This window comes from Mesitornis unicolor, unplaced genomic scaffold (assembly GCF_000695765.1).
Source record: "Mesitornis unicolor isolate BGI_N332 unplaced genomic scaffold, ASM69576v1 scaffold26593, whole genome shotgun sequence".
Taxonomy (NCBI): domain Eukaryota; kingdom Metazoa; phylum Chordata; class Aves; order Mesitornithiformes; family Mesitornithidae; genus Mesitornis; species Mesitornis unicolor.
In genome coordinates this window covers 48,439-70,605 of record NW_010177072.1, presented here as the reverse complement: position 1 = coordinate 70,605, position 22,167 = coordinate 48,439, and the positions used below count along the sequence as shown (strand labels likewise).

The 22,167-nt window shown below is 36.0% G+C and overlaps 1 protein-coding gene across 1 annotated transcript; it reads right to left on the bottom strand.

Annotated features, from left to right (window-relative positions):
* Positions 1 to 324: 324 nt before the first annotated feature.
* On the bottom strand, positions 325 to 20,225 carry LRRCC1 (leucine rich repeat and coiled-coil centrosomal protein 1). The gene is made up of 19 exons (XM_010181955.1): positions 20,167 to 20,225; positions 19,812 to 20,017; positions 19,345 to 19,410; positions 18,395 to 18,562; positions 16,609 to 16,778; positions 16,305 to 16,514; positions 15,325 to 15,527; positions 14,151 to 14,334; positions 13,665 to 13,813; positions 12,333 to 12,537; positions 9,451 to 9,590; positions 7,949 to 8,150; positions 6,663 to 6,848; positions 5,265 to 5,439; positions 4,360 to 4,523; positions 3,287 to 3,495; positions 2,950 to 3,087; positions 1,029 to 1,164; positions 325 to 447 (listed from the first exon to the last, which is right to left on the bottom strand). Exons 1-19 carry the CDS (start codon positions 20,223 to 20,225, stop codon positions 325 to 327), a joined length of 3,093 nt encoding a protein of 1,030 aa, XP_010180257.1.
* Between the last annotated feature and the right edge of the window lie 1,942 nt (positions 20,226 to 22,167).

The following is a 22,167-nucleotide window of genomic DNA, read 5'->3' as shown; positions in this document are numbered from 1 at the left end:
CTGGTGAAGTCTCCATTATGAAAGAAATACAACAAACATTAACATAAGTCTCTCTCTCCATACACACACACATATACACACACACACACACACACACACACATTATGTTTTTACCCATTTTGAAAAAAACAGAAAGGACTAAGGGTTAGAAATAACTATTTATTATGAAAATATTTTACAAATATTTATGTCTGATTCCTGAAGCATCAAAATATATCATAAAGAATTTATTCTCTAGAAAACAAGGAAAAAAGTGCATTGTAGTATATGCATTTGCTTAAGTTTGTGTAATACATTTTTGTAGTATATATATATTAATAATCTTCAAAGATCTTGTTGAATATCATTCAGTGCATGTGTAAGTCGTCTTATTTTATTTTCCATGGCTTTTTTATAGTCTGCCATTTCCTGCAGAAGCTGCCGCATTTCTTCTTCAACATGGTAAACCTGAAAAAGCAGACAAGGATCAAATAGAATTCTGGCTTTTCCTTAATATACCTACACCCATGTAATATGCTTATGTTTAAATAAGCAGTGCACTACTTCTGCCACTGGATGCAGTAGCAGGATTTGGCTTTAAAGTAAGTATTAATTTGCTAAGAGATAGTAATGTATTGAAACCAAAGTATGTACTACACAGAAAAAGCATCAGTTGTCACACTAAGGAAGAATGCAATATATGACAGGAATAGTAACTGTTAATGCTGACATAAGTGAGTTAAATGGATTATCTGGCATAATCATCATTAATCTTGCCTGCATAGGTAAGGAGTGTTCAGCTATTGACTCATAACACCTACACAGCATGCATGTATTCGAGCATACACACTTTGCTTGAACAGAGAACCTCATGATGGTGCAGTTCTGGAGATTTTCTTGCTGTGCAAAGACCAAGTACTAAACCAGGGTTGTTTTCATCCAGAGATTAACCAGATAGTTACAACAGGTGACTTCAAGAACTGCTGTTGTAGCAGCTGTAGTGTAAAAATGCAAATAAAGTAAACATATACATTTATTATTACAATTACTTTTTCATTTGCTGCTTCGATTTGTTTTTCCTTTTCATTTGCCAGCTGCAACAACTCTTCCTGATGAGCTGCCGACATTGACTCAAGTTGTTTTCTAAAGGCATCATCCATTTCATGAAGCTTTTCCATAGCAATCCTAAAAAATGATTAAAAAATACACACTTGTACAAACAACTGAAATATTTTGATTTGCCTTATTTTGCCTTTGACAAGGTTTTAATAACATAGGCACGAAGACAATTATTTGAATATCTAGCATCAGAAGACGTTCTGTTTTCTCAAATACATATGCTAGTTTTATGCACCGTGTTTAAGGCATCTAGCATTCCTCTTAGCAGAAGCATTTAATCACCAGCAAAGAATAAGAAGATACGGGCTTGCTACTGTGTACATGGACAAGAACTCCATGTGTTTTCAAACATCCACTTATGCTCTTGCTTCCTGAGAAGTCAATGACTGAACTATGCAGTCCTGTAAACAGACTGTAAGCCTGTAAGATAGAACAGTGACTGCTTCACAGCAGTGAAGCATTTCCTTGGCTCCAAGTAAATTTTGCTTTAGAGGATAATTCTAAAATATGTAGCAACAGAACGCAAGGCAAATTATTCCACTATACAATTTACACCAGAACTGAATTATTTGAGACAAAATTTCAGTTTCACTACTGCTGATTTTCCAACCATTCCAAAACCTGGTGCTACTGACTGTTTGAGGTGGTTAGGTTTTTGTTTATTTGTTTGGTTTTTAAATCAAACTTTACCATCAAGGTGTTTTTTTCCTTTATTAATCAGATGACCTTCCTTAAAATAATAGCAAATGTGCAATTAATCAAAGTGTTTAATTTAAAAATGTAAAGCAAAAAAACCCTTAGTCATACTAGCTTATTCCTTCAGTGTGGTTATCACTGCTAGATATAGATGCAGTCTTATTAACTAGCTAATCTTTTCTTAAGAATAATTGTGAGGAAGGCAGGAAAAAATAAGAGAAAGGGGCCAAAGAATAAAGTAAAAATCATACTAACAATCTAAGCTCATCACAGGCAGCAGTCTGTGCTGCCAGCAGCATATGAAATAACTGAGCATCATTTAATCCCTGACCATTTTCTGGGTTATGAGTATTTGTTTCTGTATCATCTCCTGTTTACTATTAACTGCTCAAAAAATTTTGAGAGTACAAGAGGAATAATAAATTAAAAACCTGTTGCGATTTGTATGGGAAGAGAATGACAGGTAACTTAAAAACAGACTGAAATACTTATTATTATTAACGGTTACGCTAGGTTGTGATAAGTACTGAAGATGGGTCCTCAATTTCCTACACAGTGCACAAGAAGCTTCCATCATCCTGCACACCACTGTGGCCTCTATTGTAATCCCAAATGCCAGCCACAGTTGCTTGTCTTAACCTGTGATTTGCAACCAATTTGTGCCATGCCACGCATCCTGGTCATGAGCAAGAAGGCTGGCAGGCTCATGCTCAAATAAACCCTGCTACGGACTGAAGGACTCTGCCTCACGTGCACAAGCATCTTCACTGCGTGACTCCAGGAGTGTGTGTGCGATGACTGTGGAGTCCCTCTCATGTAATCATGACGTGGAGTTTCCACACAGGCAACCAAAAGCAATATGGTGAAATGGGTGTACTAGGGAGGAGTGAGTGTAGGCTCCAATTATTTTCAAACAAAATGGGAACACAGTTAAGAAGTTTAAAAGGACAACTGGTGTAACTGAATACTAGTTCCACAAAGTCAGCTACCTGTATAGCAAGAATTACTTGTACATACACAGGGCTTGCAGCAAATGGGCTCACCAAGTTCTTAGGCGCATTTTTTCACCATATAATGAAACATTTTTGTATACTTATTAACAGTGCAACTCTACAGTAACTGAGCAATCACAAAATAAGCTATTAAGGTTTTCACCTCTGAGTTTGAAGACTTCTATTTCTCTCTTCAATCAGCTTCTTCTCTTTGATATCATAGCTCTCCTTCATTCGTTTAACTTGCACCTCCAGCTGGCTTAACAGCTCCCCTTTACCTTGCCACTTCTTTTTCAGTGCACTGAAAATAAAATGGACATATTTACAATGAATGTAAATCCTACTTCTTTGGAGGGTGGAAAAAATTTTCCATGCTTCCTCTTTTCCACATTTTTGTTGTTTTTAACAGCAAGCAAGTGTTCTCTGAACATAAAATAATTTCATAGCAGTGTTGCATACTATTTTGATTCCAAAGAATTACCATCACTTGTATGTATCACCTGTGTGCATTCTTAATGTCATCAAGTTCTACTTCTTTTTCTTGTAGCAGTTGCTTTAATTCCTCTTTTCTTTCACTTTGCCGTTCTAATTTTTCCAGTAGGTCTTCAAATTCAGCAGCTTTTTCATCCAACTGTAATTGAATTTTTTTCTGAGCCTTCAGATTTTCTTCATGCTGTTTTCTGATTTGTTTATCTTTTTCTTGTAAGCCCTTTAGAAGAGAAATATTTTAGAATACAGAAACTCCATTTTAACTTTACTGTTACTCTTAAAGGGTATCTGTTTAGTCAATGCTGGAATAAAGCAGAGACAAGCATGTAAAAGTTTACTCTTCTAAACATATTTTATAAAAAATTCTTAGTAAAGTGATAGCCATTTAAATAATCCTTATCTGAAAGAAGTCAGAATTAAAATAAACCTGAGCAATCAAACATAAAAACATACATCTGAAACTGAAAATAAGTGAATAAAAAAGTTATTTAACTTATCTAATACTACAAGTTGTTCTACATACACAAATCACTGAGCTGACATTCTCTTATGAGGCTATATGGATTAATGAGCAATGCATCTAACGTTGACTGACACAACATGCTATAAAACTTTGATTAATAAGTTAACATCTTTAGAGACCTAAATGAGATTAATGGAATTAACAGAACAAAATATAGTAGCTCAGATGTTAAAATACTGATTTACAAGAACAAAAAAAATATTACATTATAAGATAAACCTGAAGCAAACTTTTTTTCTTTTAAACACACGGGGAGAATTATGCTATTCTAGTTCTTCCTCTCAAAATCATTACCAAGAATAACTTGAAGCGAGGCAAAGAGAAGAAAGTCTTTACATAGACATGTAAATGAGATATTCTAAGTAGCATCTCTGTATATCAAGTTAATAAAAGACCCTCTTCTGCTCTCAGTGAGATCAATTAACACCGACAGCCTGACTGTCCTTTCTGACTCGGTAAAACTAGGAGTGCAGAGCCAGCTTTCATTACAGCCTCTACAATAACTTTCACTGCAAATCTTAACTTTAGCCAAGCACACAAACTGTCAGACATGGCACTTACTTCTTTTAATCTCCTAATTGTTTCTGTCTGATCATCCACTATTTTGTTTTTAATTCTGATAGTATCACTGTCCTGTTCCTTTTGCTTTTTCAGCATCTCAATCTCATTCGTTAAAACTTCAATTTTTGCCTCCAGTTTCCCCCGATCTTGAGCAAGATGAGCTCCTAGATAAAACAGGAAATCCACACTACAGCACTCATTTTACAGATGACTTCAAGATGTCAGGATGGGAGTGGGGAGGGAGGAACTACCTTAAAAACCAAACATGACCATTTCACCCACTGGAAACACTGCAAGGCTTTAATCTGGTAGGTAGGTAACACATAAGAGGAAATGTAGAACTGAAGGTCTCTATTTTATCCTTTCCAAACTTCTCCAGCAAAAGTCAATGGTAATTCTTACAGACCCAGCCAATCTCAAAGAGCCCACAAGGTGGTGCTGACTCACATGAATCAGGAAAAAATGAAAAAAGTCCAAGCTTCTTTATAACCAATATTTAACTTTTTTTTTAAAACTATACCAACTGAAATTTTCACAGTAGATTTATCTGACAGACAGGTAGCATTACATAACACTGTTAAAAAGCCTTGTTTTCCTAGTTTCATATTTAAAAGTTCTTCATATAAGACATTATGGTATTTTGAATTTTTGGGACATACATAAACTGTATTTGCAACTAACTCCTCCAGCTGCTGTTACAGCTCCTATAGTGGCCTGCGTACTACAAAAGATCTGGTTTTGCACATCATCTTTACAACTGAGTATGATCAACAAGGCATCAAACGACCCTGTCATGATTACAACTCTATTGAAGTGTTTATTTGAAATGTATGACATTGATCAGCACCACTTTTTCATCAAAATAAAATAAAAAAACCAAACCAAACCAAACCAAAATATTTTACCCTGTTGTGCCAACTCCTGTCCCCATATTTTTCTTTCCATTTTTAACCCATCAATCACGGATTCCTGGGCTGTCAGCTGAGAAATAAGTTTTCCATTTTCCTTTTTCAGAAGTTCAACTTGAACAGCCTTCTGTTTGTCCTCCTCAGTCACAGTTTCAAGTTCTCCAGTTCGACACTGTATGAATGAATATTTTAAAAGAGACAGTAAGATTCTTTAAAACAGTATTGATGTGAAATTTTGAATACTTAAGCGGCTAGGAAAGTAATACTGACAAAAAGCAAGTTAAGTTAATTAAGGAATATTCTGCTTGCATACAGGGTTCTATCTGCATCTCTTCCCAGTAATGAAACACAAATATTCACTTCAACTAGGCCTACTTAAATCCCAGAAAACTGTAAAGCTGATTTCTAAATAGCTACCTTAAATTATCAATGCCATTATAAAAACCTGTTTAGAATTACAAATGTACAAGTCAAAAAAGAGAAATGGCAAGGCAAGTTATTAAAAACCAATTCAAAAGAAAACAGACAGAAGCTGGGATAAACTTCCCATGATGAAGATTTATCTTCAGTTATGCAGGCTACTTTTTGTTTTACAGATTACAGCTCTTTAATATCGCTATTTTAAAATTTTGGTTTTAGCACATCACTAACTGGCAGAAACCTATTCTGTGTAGCAACACAATGTTTGGACACCCCAACAGCAACATGTCGGGAGGAGATGAGAAACAGCTGTGCAGGGGCTGTACTGCACAGGAGTTTTAACATAAAGATGGACTGGATACATACACAGACTGGATCACACAACAGTTTAAAAGTTATGTTCCTAAGATTTTAAAGAATTATTTAAGGATGATGTAGTAATGTCATATGTTACCATATGGTGATCAGTAGGGTAAGATAAAGCAGCTATGCCCACAGTATTTAACATTAAAATTAGACAATTAATAGATAATGACTGATACTGCTAATTTTATGCAACTTAGAGATATTAAGCTGCTAATAACTAGACTTGATTAGTTGTGCAATTTCATTTTTACTTCACATACAGTGACCACTACAGAATCATATTCCATTACTTTGAATTTACAGAGGGTCAAGGTTTATGAATCTCTAAATCTCAGTTTACAGTGACTGCTGGATTACATCCAAACTCCTCACAGGGCAGCACACTCCTGAAGACATGAATTACTCCAGACTTTGCTGTATGGGGGGCAAGTGTTTGTGAGAACCAGAAATCCAAGATGCAAGAATAAAGGTTGATGGGGAGTTCTAGGTTTTAGTGCAAGAGGAAACATGCAACTTTAGCTAACCCACCTTGTATGAAATTCTTACTTTTACAGATAAAATACTACCAAAAAAATCATATATGTATTTGAAATGTTTTGAAACAAGTACCTTTAGGTTTGCTGTAGCCTCTTCATTTGATTTTGTTAATTCTGCAATCTTTGCTTTCTGTTCTTTCACTATACTTGTCAGGTCTTGGATCACACTTCCCATCTCTTTTTCCTTTTGTTCCAACTCAAAGAGGGCTTGTTTATGCTCAACTAGATCAGCAGCAACATTGTCAAAACCCTCTTTTACCTGAAGTTTTATAAGATAAGATGACTTGAAAAATGCTAACATTTGGAAAAACTGTGTATACATACACACAAATCACATTTGAATTTCAAATGAAAGAAGAAATGGAAGTTCATCAACAGTAAGCGAAATTAGTGAATATCTGAAACTGGTTTTCTACCAGTTCATTGGTGATACTTCAACTCAAAAAAACTGGTTCTGCTCAGCTACAAGTCTGTGGAACCTCCCCCCCTCAAAAAAAACCAACCAACCAAAACCAAAAATTCACAGGTGGATGGGAAGCAGTGCAGAAAAACGCATAGCTTGGGAAACAACAATGATACTAAAACAATACATTGTTTTCAAGATTAACATTAAAATTTGGAAAGAAGAACTTAAAATAAAGTCTATTTTTGTTCCTTGCTAGAGAAAGATTTGAAAGGTGAAAAAAAAGTCTTTTTTCCCCCTTCTTCTCCCATGTATCCAACTGATCTAAAATGAATAAAAACAAGTTTAAGGGAAGATGAAGCATTCAAAATTTTATTTCATTTAACTTACTTCTGTGGCTAGCGTTAACATTATTTGGGTTATCTAAGCAATTTAGAAAGCAAGTTTTGAATCTGAATTTCAAAATGCATATCTAAAATTAACTTTTGAAAAGTTAAACAATAGAGAATTTATTGTTAAATACATTTGTATATAAGTAACCATAACCTTATCAAAATACCACAAAAGTTATTATAATAACTGAATATATTCTAATAAAACATCAACAACTTTTAAAAGAAATGAATACCATCAGATAGAAGTTGCTCTAATTTCTTTTGATTGATTTTTACTTAGGAACAAAAATGCTTGGGTTTTTTTGAGTGCTGACTTGGCATTTAGTGTTTACGTTCTAATCACTGATATTTCGAATCTTACCACCAGTATTTTTAGAGGAATCCTTGGAGCAGAGACCTTAAGGATAACAACAACAAAAAAACCCCAAACCACACAAACCACCACCACCAAAAAAAAAAAACCAACACAAAAACCCAAAACCCAACAAAACCAAACACCCAACACTTTTAAGAGAACTATAGCTCCACCTGGTTTGATATGAAATGTTCTCTCTGTCTTACCTCTTTAAACCTTTTTGCTTCAATAGTTAAAGCTAAACGAAATTCATCTTCTAACTCATTGTACTTCTGGTTTAACATGCGAATTTTCTCCTGAAATTCTTTAACACGCTGTTCATGCCTCTGCTCCTCTTTAGCCACTTCTTTTGACAAAGCATCTCGAAATTCTGGTCCACTTAAAGCAACCCGGTTCTCAAGTTCTTTCCTGAAGTTACCAAACATATACTTAAGACAAGAACAGCAATATCTCACAATGCTGTTTCAATTAATTTCCTTAGTATTTCTTTAAAAGGATAATAAATTACTTAATAAATAGGATAAATTCCTTAGTTTCACAAACAGATTTCAGTCTTCTATAACAATGGCCCTGCAATGAGGGAAAGTGTGTTGACTGCTGTTCAAACACTCAAAGGAACAACTTTACTTTTTAACTCAAACTTTAAAAAAAATGATTCAATTGCTCATTTGCTGTTAGTCAGCATTTGTCTGCTTTGCTAAAGGTCTGGAAGACACACTGGAATTGGGAAAAGCACCGGCTAACTAGATAGCCTTTCTTGCAGTCATTCTCTTCACCCTCACCCAACAACTGTTGCTACTCACTCGGAAAAGCAGCAGCGACAGGGACCTAAAGGGCTCCAGGTTAAGCATCCCCATAGGGATGTCTGGTGGTATCCCCATAAGAAAGTGTTGAAGCAAAATTACCCTACACTATTCTGTTCATCTGCTTTAAACACAAACACAAAACATATCCAGTGTCCTTCACATTACATCTTTTGGGGCTTTATAAGGTAATAACTGAAAGTTCTCAAAACGCAGCTATCAGATTCTTCCCATCTAAACCTGCTGTTACCTTGGTGTTTGAATACATTTATGCTTGTAAAATTTAGCAAATGCAACCAGCTTATTATATTAATAACTTTCCTCCCATAATAGTATACCACAGAAACTGTTGTTTATTTTTTATTTTTATTTGATTGTATTAGGTTAAACAGTACTGAACTTATGCTCAAGTACTCTCAAAAAGAGGAAGTTTTGAGAGGAAAGAGGAGGAAAACAGTCAGACAAGCTACCCACCCACCCTAAAGCATGATACTCTAGAGGTTGACTTTTTTTTTTTTGAGCACTTTGTGTTATTATAACATATGCAGAACTTCAGACCAATTCAAATGTGTTTTTATTTTTATCTGTTTATTTGCTGCATTAAATATCAAGTATTTAAAATAAAAAGTTCAGCCATATAATAAGACAAGAACCTATCAAATGAAAGGCCAGAGCAATGCAGTTGCCTACACGGACTTATCAGTCCAGAATCTACAAGACATGAAGATATTCTTAAATGGGTGGGAAGACATCTACATTTTTAAAAGGACCATCTCTCCCATTAAAAAAACGAACTAAACAAAGCCCCAAAAAACCACACCCATACTTCACAGAAGACATTTAAAACAAAACATGTTTGCAACACTAGCATCTCTATTAACCTGTAAAAATAGAAGATCCCATACCTCTGCTCCTGCTCTCTTAATATAAGAAGTTCATGCAGTTGTTTTACCTTCTCCTTCTGTTGTCGAAAGGATATTCGAAGTAACTGTACCTCTCTTTCATTTGCTGATGCTTTAAGCTCTGCTTCTTGAACTTGTTTCATCTGTGTAGAATTCACAGAGAGAGGAACAAGATTTTCTTGAAACTGTAACCTGTTCTTCAGGTCTTATACTAGAATACCAAGGAATGGGTGCTTTATTGAAGTTTTACTTGCCTGTCTGGGCCATTATGTTTACAGCATGCTCCACAACTGTCACTATTTTTCACAAAATTTTATGGAATTTTGCTATGTTACCAAGTCCAAGAGAAAGGAAGCTTTGGTTTTTGGTGGGTTTTTTTTTTGTTTGTTTCGTTTTTATTTTTATTTTTAACATAATATATTTTGTCTTAGATTTCTGCAACTGTAACAAGATGTTTAAAATTACGCCCTAGCTTAACTTACACAAAAAACCGCAAAAACTTTCATGAAGAAATAAGGACATTGACTTAATTTATAAGGAACTTGAAAGCGTCTTGCAGAAGTAGAACAAGCGTATTGGCAGAATGATTTCCTCAATTACAAACTGTTGTACTGTAATACTTACATTAGTTTAAAGCAAAACATTTATACACATCCTTACAGTTTAAAATTACCGAACAGAGCTGCTTGCTAATGATTTTATGAAAAACAGAGAATCAATATATTAACACCAGGTGGCATACTTCACTTTTCCCATTTGATGCAAGCTTTTTATGAAAAATTCAATTTTATAATTTTAAGCTTTTTACACACAAAGCTATCTTTTCTTACTCAACAAGTAGGAAAAAATATGAAAAAAAAATTATAAAAAAGGTTGTAATCATCCAAGAAATGGTATTTCAGAATCAAGACACTTCAGAAGGCTGCAAGTTAGGACACGCAGAGGTTAGAAACAGCAGAGGTGATGTTAATGGAGATCTTCTTAATCCTCATCATTACTTGGAGCATTTATCTCAATCCTTTTGTGCTCAAGTGGTGAGCAGTAACAATTTAACTATCTTGTCAACCTCTCCTCCTCAGGAATTCAAAGGGTCTCCTAATTCTGTACTTACACAATTCTAATCTCTTTGCTTTCCAGAGTATCAAATCTGTGAATGGTAAATGGACTATTCAAGAGTACTCTAAGTGTCAGTTATCTAACAGAAGAGCTAGAATGCAAAAGGCAACACAGTTTACTTTCCAGCTCTCACAAAAAAACCAAACCAAAACAAAAACCCAACCTTGACAAAACAAAAAAGAAACAGAATTCCAATTCCATTCCTCTTAATGAGCAACATTTAGACACACCTCACTGTATTCCTGTTGTTTTGTGGATGGACTGAAGTAATTATCTCCTAAACATGCAAACTTAAAGACGGCCAGAAAATAAGGTACACATTTACATGCATAGTAACTTCTTTACATTGAATCCTTTAAAAAGTAATCTAGTAGCATCAACTGAAATCCTTAAACAGTGACTACCTAGAATAACCATAATTTACCACTGAAGCTGACTGCCAATGTATACTATGAAAATAATATATGAGAGTTGATAAAATAGGCCAAACGTATATTAAATTTAAACATTCTAAAAGAGAATTTAGTTTCTAGATCATCATGGCTATTCTTTGAAACATAATTACTAATGAGTGTTTGCTACAGGATCTTAAAGACAGAAACAAAGACCTTCCCTTAATTAAGTTTTGCAGTAAATAAAAATGATACTACTACTTTCAAGAGATAACTTATTTCCCCAAACTCAAAGGAAAAATAAAAACCTTATACACCAATAAGTTATTTCCTTTCTTACAGGAAAAGGGAAAAAAAGGAAACACTCTCCAACCTTCTAAATCACTAAATTTAGCACTTTTCAAAGTGACAAGCAGATACGTGATCTAAACTAAAGGTGACTTCTAGATCCATAATAGCTCCAGCTAAGGAAAAAAAATGGAAGTCACTCAAGTGCCTAAACAAGAGCCTAAAGTGTAGAGTGGCTAATCCATAACTTGAACAGCACTTGCAGTTTGGCTGTCAGCCACTCCCTGATTCTGCTTTCTTTCACGGTATCTGAGTGACAAAATGTCCTAGAGCACCATACTAGCACTTCAGAGATTTTTCAGGATGGATATATTAGGATTCAATTTCTGTAAATGGATGCATTCAGTGACACAGGAATGGGCTGATACAGGAATATAATCAAACTATAGGAATAAATACTGGAGGACAGAGCACATTTGGCCACTGAAAATTCATCAATTAATTCTTCAGTCAGAAATAGTGGCAGTATCTGGTCTAGCATCTTGATCTTTATGTATTTGTATATTTAAAGTGCCTCTGACAACAAAAGCATTGTTTTCCTCTCCAGTTGTAAAAACAAAATTAAAAAATCCCAAACAAACAAAAAGCCCCAAAACAATCAGAATCCTAAAAACAAGTTTCAGCAATTACTGTTTCTTTCTGGTTGCAATTAGAAACATCTAATTATTTAGATCAGGGAAACAAACAGAACCACCAGATTTCCATCCCACTAATAAGGTTTTTATTGAATTCAGCAAAAATTTAAAAAACTTGTCTTTGTTACTATCTTCAGAAAGTAACAACTCTCAGTGTTTAGTCCATAGGACTTATTCTTCTTTATCTTGTGACCACATCACATGACATATTTTTGTTTATCAAATACATTAATTGATAATTAAAATCAATATTTCTTATTAGCTACTATTATGTAGAAAAAATCAGCTTTTATTGTAGAAAACATAAGGCTTGGGAAAAAATCTAGTGTTTCCTAGTATCTAAGTCTAAAGTAACCATCCTGTTGATATCGCATTACTCACAAAAAATATTTACCTCTGTCCTTCGTTGCTGCAGTCTCTGTGCCTCCATCTTGGATAGCGTTTCTTCTAAAGCTTGCATGGTCTTCTGATGTTCTGCTTCTTTATTTCTTGCCTGATTTAACTCATTAGTAAGTCTTTCAGTTTCATCTTTCAATTGTTGGACCTCTGCTTGCAGTCTTGTTTTAACATCTCTTTCTTTCAGTATCAATTCCTTTAACCTGAGAATAAATGCAAGAAAGTTGTATTACAAACATTTTAGTATTTAGTTTGATGCCAAATACATTAAGAAAGACATTAGTAAGTGTTGTAGCACTGTATCTTTCCCTTATGTCAAGTTTTACTATTTACAGCACTGTCATGTAAAACTGTCTAAAAATATGTAAAATGTTACTAAGGTGATGTGTAGCATTACTATATGGAGCTTAATTTTAAAAGAAAGTAAGTCTTTAAAGGAAGTTACATTCCAGTATCATTTTACTTTATACAGAAGTTGAACATAGAGTATAAATTTGTAATTTGATAATTTTCTTCAGAAAACTTTGAAATATCATTAAATATTCTCATAGCCTTTGATATAAGATCTACCTCAAAAGACATTATCTCTTATCCAAGGTGATAACAAGTAAAAGTGAGAAGTGAACATAAAACAAAAAGAGGGGAAATAATCACAGTCAGTTGTGGATGGTAATTCAGGAAGCACTTGGCTTGTTTCTTCCTTACAAGAAAGAAAATAACTGCATTGTATTTATTGAAGACAAGAAAAACAGAGCAGACATCATCATAGTTGACAACAAACAACGCTTTGTTATAAGGGAGAACTTTGGAAGGAAAAAAAAATTACTGCTCAGAACTTAGAAGGCTGATGACAGCAGTCTGTACACAGATATGCTACACCTGATCTGCACAACACATTGGCAGGCCAGAGTTGGCCAATACGCAGAAATATCTTTGTTCAAGTGTGCTGCGCAGGAGAAAGAGACATACATATAGGTGGAAAGGGAGAGAGGGAATTGGAAGCTGAAAGTAGAATATGAGAGTTACTAAAGCTTGAGCTGGAAGTACAATTATGATACAGATTGCTCAGAAACTAATGGTTAGAAATGAAGGTAAGTGACATGCTGATACTGTTCTGACACAAGAACAGCAAGAAAGTTGCAGAGCTGTAGAAAGGAATTTCATTAGGTAAAACAGAGCAATTCTAGTACTACTTCTTGATTAATTATTTTCCAACTATGTTGTTTAAAGCTGTTCTCATTTCTTAAGCCTATAAATGGAGTTGTCTTTAATAAGAATACCACAAAAATAAAAAAAACCCCTCTTATACGACAGCATTCTGTTTATCTACCTGTCTGCAGTGTATACAGCCATACTCTGAATATTCTTTTCTTCTTTTGCATGTTTCTGTAGCTCTCTGACATGCTCAGTTAATTTCTTCTCTGCTTGCTCTGCTTTCCACCTCTTTTCTTTCTCCTGATCCAGTTCTTGAATCAGCGCCTTAACAAGAATGTGATAAGCATCAACTTACTAGGAAACGTTCAAATGTAGCCAAAAATGACAAACAATACTCATAACTGTAGAAAAAGATTATTTTGTTTTTCTGGAATTCATGGACGACAGAGGAAAGTAGAAGCAACCAGGGCAAAAAAAAAAACCCCATAGAAGTGGAATAAAATGAATTCCTTCCTGCTGTTCACTACAAGAACTCCACTATTTTTTGGTGCTGTTTACAGGCAATTTTTTTTGTAACCTCCAATTTTAAAGTTTTGCCAGGCAACATATACTTGGCTTCAGGTGAAGACATACATTTAACTTGAAACTATGCAAAACGTACTCGGTATGTTGACTCCTCTGTGCCATTTGAATGAATTTCTTCTACTTTTTCTATATTGCTCTGTCTTCCAGATAGTATTTCAGTTTTTTTTCCCACTACTTCCAAGTCTCGAGTATCCGATGATGAATTGAGATGAGAGTCTCTCTGCCTGGAGCGTGGACACTTTGAGGAACTCTTCTCTTCTCTATAATAACAGGACATCAAGGTATATTTAGGAATATGCAAAGTTTGAACAGTAACAGGGAATTCAGACACTTTTACAGGAAAGAATTCTACAGTTCTGTGTAGAAGCTGAATTGTAGAGTTCAAAACCACCCAGAAAATAATTTGCAAACAGATGATAAAACAGCTAAATTTAAGTCTTCAGCTGTCAAAAAATACGTAGCACTACTACAAACTATCTGAAAAACATCTTGTGATTACATAGATATGAAACAATTACAGAGAAGCAGAGCAGCTGTAGAGCTGCAGTCACTGACTAAATTAATATATTCCAATTTATATCATCTTCTATTAACCACTTCTAAAGCTTTAGTATATAAAACCAATTAGTATTACATCCTCAGTTTCACCACAAAATATGGACAGTTATATTCTTGACCACCATTCTGACACCATGAATCTTTTATTATTCATTTTTAAATTGACTCAATTCTTCTGTCTGTGAAGACTTCTTCTGTTTCCACAATTTAAAAGAAATATGAAAATATAAGCTGTTAGAATTCTCTAAGTGTTTATTTTGGAATGTTCTGTTCATTTTCCTTTTCACCTAAAGACAGAAAAAGCTTATATAGGGAAATGACTGAGTGAAGTGTGAACTTCAAAAAGTTTCAAATAATACATAAAGGACTAATATAGAAAAACAAGGATTCAGGAGGTTATATATAAATAGATTAAGAAAAAAGGGGCTTGTATATTAAACATTTGTGAGAGGGGCCAGCTGACATCTCATTTTCCTTGGGGCAGGTAGAACACTTCAAAAATTTAACACAATTGTTTTCCTAACCAACAGTTGTTACAAAGCCTCAGCAGCTAATAATTTTTTAAAGCATTATTAACAGAGCTAATTTACCCAACCTACCACTTTCTGCAAAATGTTTCAAGTCAAATTACGGTCACTCTGGCAATATTCAGCTTGCTTAATTTTGGCTTTATATGATAAACGTTGGGATACCTGTCAGTAACTTTGCTCTTAAGATGATCTGCATGACACTTAGTAGATAAGGCAGTTTTACGGTAAGTAGGGATCTTGCTTCTTTTCACCACCTTTCTGTTGTTCTCTTTCCCACTCTCATTTTCGCTCTCCGAAGTTGGATCTGTGTCTCTCTTAGCTTTGAGAACATTTGGAGAAGCTTCCCTTCTTGAGGTATTAGATACCTAAGAAAAGATAGATGTTTTATCAATACATTTTCCAATTGACTAATTTCTAACACTTATTCAAGTATAACTTAAAAAGTTACCAGTTACAAAATAATTTTCACAGAGAAGTAAATAATTGCTTTCAAACTATCCCTTCCCTCCTTGCTAAAATGTTCTGTTGTTTTAAAGATAAAATAAACCCAACAGAACAGTCTGCCTGAGAACGTGTAGTTGTATCTTTCCCAAATACCTGAAGTTTGTTTAAAATCCTTAGGCATAGAAGCTTGATGCAAAATGTAAGATAATTACAGCACTTAAAAAAAGCCCTGCAGAAATGTAAGGTACCCCACAAACTGTCACAAGAACATACCCAACAAACATCAGACCAATTTGATCACTTAAAATTAATTTTCACCAACTCTATAATTCAGATATTTTACTACATATTTTACTCAGGGCCAGCTACCTATACTGATGGCTTCAGGGTAAAAATCCAGAAAACAATTTTCTACCTAATGTAACATGATCAAATAGTCTATGGGACTAGGAAAACTATGGTTTTTATTCAGTATGAAAGTTTTCGTAATTCAAAATGCAATCTTCAGTTTTAAAGGCTTGACTTTATTTTATTCCTACTTTCTTAAAATTATTAAATATATATTAACAAGAAGACTGCACATACGTACCAGCAGAAATGCTTCAGTCTGTCCCAGCAAACCGTTGCATTATCATCAGTGCATCTCATTTTACAAACAAAACTTTCTGTGCAATCACAGGAAAAGAAATAAAAATTACCTTTTGCAGTATCTGTGAAATTTGATCTTCTATTTTTTTAATTCTTATCTCACTGTATATTTTATCAAGTTCAGTCTTCTCTGGTTCTGAAGATGAGACAAGCTCTGTTGAGGAGCTGATGGCACTTTGTACTGGTATCCTTGTACGCTGACGAAAATAAGCTAATGCCTGGTCAATGTGCGGTGTCACCACTGGTAAAGTAACATAGTTCTATTAAAAAGAAGACAACCCTTGTAATGTTAACGAGTTGCATGAAATGCAAAAATAAAACGTATCAATTTTAAAATCAGTACACATATGGTACCTGATCTCCGGACGAGGAGCACCCAGACGAAACACAACAGCCCAGAATATCTTCTAAACATTGCAAATCTGAGTAATTTTCTTCTCCTGGGTTCACTAGTTCACCAGAAACACTTCTTCCATCTAGAGTTGTTAGCTGAGGCAACATCTGAAGAACAGTTTCTCTATAACCTTGAGGAAAAGACCACATTTAAATTGATGTTGATTCCCAAAAGAGATGTCTAGTGTGTTTTAGGTACACTGTCATCTTAGATTATTCACTGCATTTTTATTTGATTAAAAAAGGTAGCGAGTTATCTAAAAGTGTCTCACCTTTCCCCACCCATAAGGCTTTCAACAGACAACATTACAAAACAAATGAACTTGGAACCTGCCTGCTGAGTCCTGGTGTAAAAAGGGATTTGCTCACCACCATCAGCACACTGCAGTTGCACAACCTTTTCATATTGGCCTACTGCACCAGAACAATTTTATCGTGCAAGAATACACAAACATAATGGAAAGGCAAGCTCTGAAAGGGCACAGATAACTTATTTCATTCTCTGAAAAAGGATTAAGGTGTTACAAACTGTAAGGCATTACATTTCTTTAAATCACTAGAATTTGGGCTCCTAAATATTGCAGTTACTTTTGAAAGTGACGCCAAAGAGGTACATTTGAAGAGGTATATAAACCCTTACAGAAGAAAGCTAGTGGAAGTTATCCAGATAGCTTTACTAGCCCTGTTCCTGCTTCCATGGTGCCTGAATGCATTTGTAAAACTTGTTAATGGGTGCTTTTGAAAATGTTACTTATGGCCTTATTCAGCTTTCCTCAATTATCTCTGAGGTTTCTTTCTAAGAACTGTACACATATTACACCTGCTCGTGACATCATTATTTTATATTACTTTAATTCCTACTGTTCTACTCTTTGTAGTTGGCAGTGAAATTTTCAGACTTTTAAGTATTTTAGGAAGCATTAAAAAGTTAGGGACTGACATTTAAGTACTTCCAAAATTGTCTTTGAGCTGTCTCAAAAGTCTAAATCCTTCACTTCTACACTTCTGTAGATTTTCCCCTCTTATACAAAACCAAAGAAAACAAACAAAACCTACGGCCAAACAGAATGCTACAGTTTAATTTGTTTGAACACAGGGTGTAACATTTAAATGGCACAAAAACATACCCCCAAACCAGCAGCTCTAGGCAATGCAACTGAAAGTGATGTACCCACACACATTCCTCCAACTTGTCTACATGCTCCCTAGTGAAACCCCTGCCTATTATTTTGGTGGAAATGCTAATTACTTATAGTCTATATCTTACAGTCTGTCACTGCTTACTGAAGCTGTGGGAAAAGGAGGAAAGGCCAGCAGTGCTTATTATTTATCTTCCTCTTCTGGTCTCTATCAGTAGAGGACCATCTACTCCCATGCCTGCCCTCTTTCTATATAGCACATCTTTATGTAGCCTTCAAATTCTCCACCCTCCAACCTTATAATATTAATACTTCCTTCCTCCCATTTCTGCAATGCTTTCTCTTCCCATCACTGTTTGTCCATCTCCTGTCTTAACCTAAAATAATATGTTGAAAATTGAGCCTTATCAAAGCATACAAGAAGTTACAACTTTAAGCATATGCCTGGGGTGGCAGAGGGGGAGATTTCTCTATGGAAAATAAATTCATTTTGACAGAATTTAGATTTCTGCAGGCTGACCAGTTTATGAATGAACCTGCAAGCTTCAACTTAAGGGAAATCACTGGCCTAAAGATCACAAAGTATCCACCTAATGTGAGATCCATACCTGCTGCATGACAAACTGGATTGGCCTTTCCATCTTTTTCCAGCGTCAGATTTGTCAAACAGAGCAGCCCCTTTGTGCACTGAAGTAAGTGACCAATGTTGTTTACACAGTTGCTGTGAAGGTCAATATGGCTAAGCTTATGATTGGTTCCATGAAGGCACTGAAATCCTGAAAATTTGAGAAAAAATATAAAGTAATGATTTCTGCTATGATTCTAGGCTACAGAGTTTAGAACAAATGGCATATTTAAAAAGAAATATTCAGTAAATAATGCATCATAGCTGGAAAGGATGTAACAACATTTGCTTCATATCCTTGTTTATGTATATTAATTATCTGTGGTACACTACCACACAGTGCATCACTTAAACTTGTTATGAGAGCTAATTTCAAAGAAACAGATTAGTTTCTGTTATGAAGCATATAAACATTTTAAACATATAAAAAAACACTAAAAATTAAACATATTAAAAGCTCTTCTTTATAACTCAGTTCAGTAACAAAATTGTTATCAATGTTCTTTTTAATTTTCAATGACAAACTCCCTTCATTCTGTAGCTTGAAATGTTACAAGAAACAATTGACCATTTCAACAAATATACATAGACATATACATAGAAGAGAACTTCCATATCATATTCAAAGTTCCATCTTTCAAGACCATTGCATTTTTCACTCTGGAAGTAAGTTTGAAGTCTTTACTGTGAACTTGTGTTTACTTGTGAATAAGCTCAGCCTGGCCAAATACAGAAGAATAAATTCCAGTTCAGAACAACCCATTATGTTAGAAACTTGAAAGCTGAGAGTAGCAGTAGTTGCCACCTTTAGGAGCATCACTCAGTCAACTGGCTGAACTACTAGAAACTTCTAAAAATACATTTGGTCAAGTTTTTCAAAATTTAAGTGAAGCAAAGGCTTTCTACAGCAGTGCATGTGACAAAGTCACTTACCAGAGAGATCGTGTATGCGATTATATGACAAATCCAGTATAGTTAAATTAAAGAGTTTTTCCAGTCCTGAACAAAATTAGCAAAGAGAAACAGTTAAGATTTTCAGAAGAATGCTCTGCTTTCATCAAATCAAAATGTAAAAATTTTTTATTTTTTAAATTTAAAATTTAAAAATCATCCCTACAAGTTATAATAAACTAAAATCATAAACTAAAAATCAGTTTTTTGTTCTAAATTAAAGTATTCTTCTATGAGAAAGCTTACAGCTTATGTGCTCTTTTAAAAATTTACATATTATTATGTAAACACATAATAATACATAATAATAACAAATTTACATAATATAAACAGCTTGTATTAACTTCGCATAACCTTAATTACATGCAACCTTTCCAGAAGCAAGCTTTAACACAACTCTTAGAAAAGCTTTGTAAATTGCAAAAGGGACAGAAATAAACACTGCTGACCCTCCACTTTCGTTATCAGGTTGCAGGACAAGCTGAGGGTGCGCAGATTAACCAGGGAGCTCAGCCCCTCCATCCGGCGGATTTGGTTGGACGACAGATCCAAATGCTGCAGGTTTCGGAGGCGGCCAAGCCCTTCGATTCTGGCGATGCGGTTGCAGTGTAGGTTGAGCGTGTGGAGGTCCGGGCTCAGGGACACCTCCAGCAAGCTGCGAGGGACAGGCACCGCCATCAGCCGGGCAGCCCTACCCAGCGACCCCTGCCCCGGCCGCGGCCTCCCCGCACCCAGGAACCCAGTTCCCCGCGCCAGCCACGGTGGGGTACCAGCCTCGCCTGCCCCTTCGGTACGACTCCCTACCTCTGAACGCCCTTATCCATGACGCTAAGCTCGCCGGGAGTGGAGCGGTCCCCCGCCATGGTGCTATACCACTGCTGCTTCACTTCAAACTTCCCTCGCGTCCCAACGGCGGCGCTCCGTGCTTTACGGCTGAGACGCAAACCCCTCACGACAACCCCGCCGGAAAGTGACGCTTCTCCTCTACCCACCTCCGTATTTCTTTCTCCCTGCCGATGGGAGTATGCACTCTGGTGTAGGGGAGGTGTCTGTCTCTGTGGCGTTGGGTCTCTTCTGCCATTCCTGTTTCCCCCCTCTTTCCCCCTCGCCGCCCTTCTGCTCCTACCGCTCCTACCCCTCCGCTCCCTCCCTCCCAGCCGCCTGGGAGCGGCCAGCGAGGGGTTCCGGGTTTATAACCTGGGCAGCTTTGAATTATCCTCAGGGAAGTGTTCTGTGCCTTCGAGTTTTTTTTTTGGGCTGGCCCCGTGGTCAGCGTTTACTCCAGTCGTGGGTGGAAGCTCGCCACTGGCTCAGGCAGACCTGGCCTGAGCAGGGGCCACAGGTTCACTCTGTAGAAGAGGCATTTTTTATTGCACTGCAGCCCTGGCAGCACTTTGAGCAGCAGGTTTGGCACTTGCCCATGGGCCAGACTTCTTACTTGAGCTAGGCACTGTACATAATTTATGATATCAGTGCTATTGTAGTAGCCGTGTACAGTACCGTATTGACATTTCTTCATGAATGTTTTTTTCTTCAGGTCACTATAACATAGCTATATAAGTTTACGGTATGACCCTGAGCATTTGATACAGGAAATGCAGGCCTATCCCCATGGGGTGAGTAGTGGGTTAGATTCACCTAATAGTCTAAAAGTAGAAGTGAAATAATTTCCAGTGAAGACTTCATGCAGCCCTTGCTGGGTTTGGATGAGTTGTCAACCCACCTGTTGCTATTTACTACAGGGGAAGCCTAACAGAATCTAGTCACCTAGTTATTAAATGTCTACATTTACACAGAGGAGTTCTATCACTGGTCAGGCTTACCAGCCACTGATTATTTATATCTGTTACTGCAAAAAAGCCAACATACTTTATGCATTACAGCCCAACAAAGAATGTATACAGCAGCTCATGTAAACACTCATTGATATTGTAACAAAGATAAATACTCAGATAAACTCTATAACTAGTATGAATAGCTGTATAGCAATTCCATGAAAAGCTGGAAAATAAGTTCACTCTCTAAGACTCCTCTGAGTTTTAGAAAGCAGGTATTCTTTATTACACGTGGGGAGTCCCCAGAATTATTCCTTTGGAGGACTCTGATTTCCCACTACAAAGTGATTGTTTATATGCTACCTATTCATACATATTCACAAGATATCTGAGAATTCAGTAATACGAAGCGGGGATTCCTCAAAAAATCTTTAGCATACAACGCCTCCTATCTGGACATGTGCCCTACGACCCTCTGGTGGTCTTCGGATGGTCATGGGGAGGAAGGCTCATAGTCTTCTGGATGAAGGCTTATTGTCTTCGTCGCTGTAAACTTTTCACCTTTCTCTCAGAAGCAGATGTATTTTGTCACTTATTCTGCTAATTGGACATTATCAGCACTATTTCTTTAAACATCTTTGGCTACACAAACACAGGATACCTATATTTCATCCCTGGACATTCCTAGATAGGGTTAGTAGGACAGACAAAGGGGATTCTGTTCAATTGGAGGATACCATTTATCTTCACAGAATGTGCTCTGGCCTTCTGCTTATCTGTGGGTTTGCTGAGTCTGCAACTGAATTTCACAAAGGTCCTAACAAGCAACAAATGCAACCCTTTCTCAATAGGATGAAAGTACAAACACTGTAGCTTGTCACAAAACAGTGCCTTTCCCCATGTACTTTTTTTTGCCATAAGCTGACTACTATGTGGTGTCTCTTGATTGGTAGTAAAAGCAGAGTGATATATCTGCCAGAAAAACAAATAGATCCTTAAGTGTTTTAGTTAAAGGCAGCTGGAAAGTACC

Coding starts and splice junctions, on each gene's coding strand:
- LRRCC1 (XM_010181955.1), bottom strand. CDS start 20,225: ATGGCGGGGGACCGCTCCACTCCCGGCGAGCTTAGCGTCATGGATAAG. Junction 14,335..15,324: donor AAGAGCAAAGTTACTGACAG/GTATCCCAACGT, acceptor CTGTTATTATAG/AGAAGAGAAGAGTTCCTCAA. Junction 1,165..2,949: donor AGAAGTCTTCAAACTCAGAG/GTGAAAACCTTA, acceptor ATCATTTTTTAG/GATTGCTATGGAAAAGCTTC.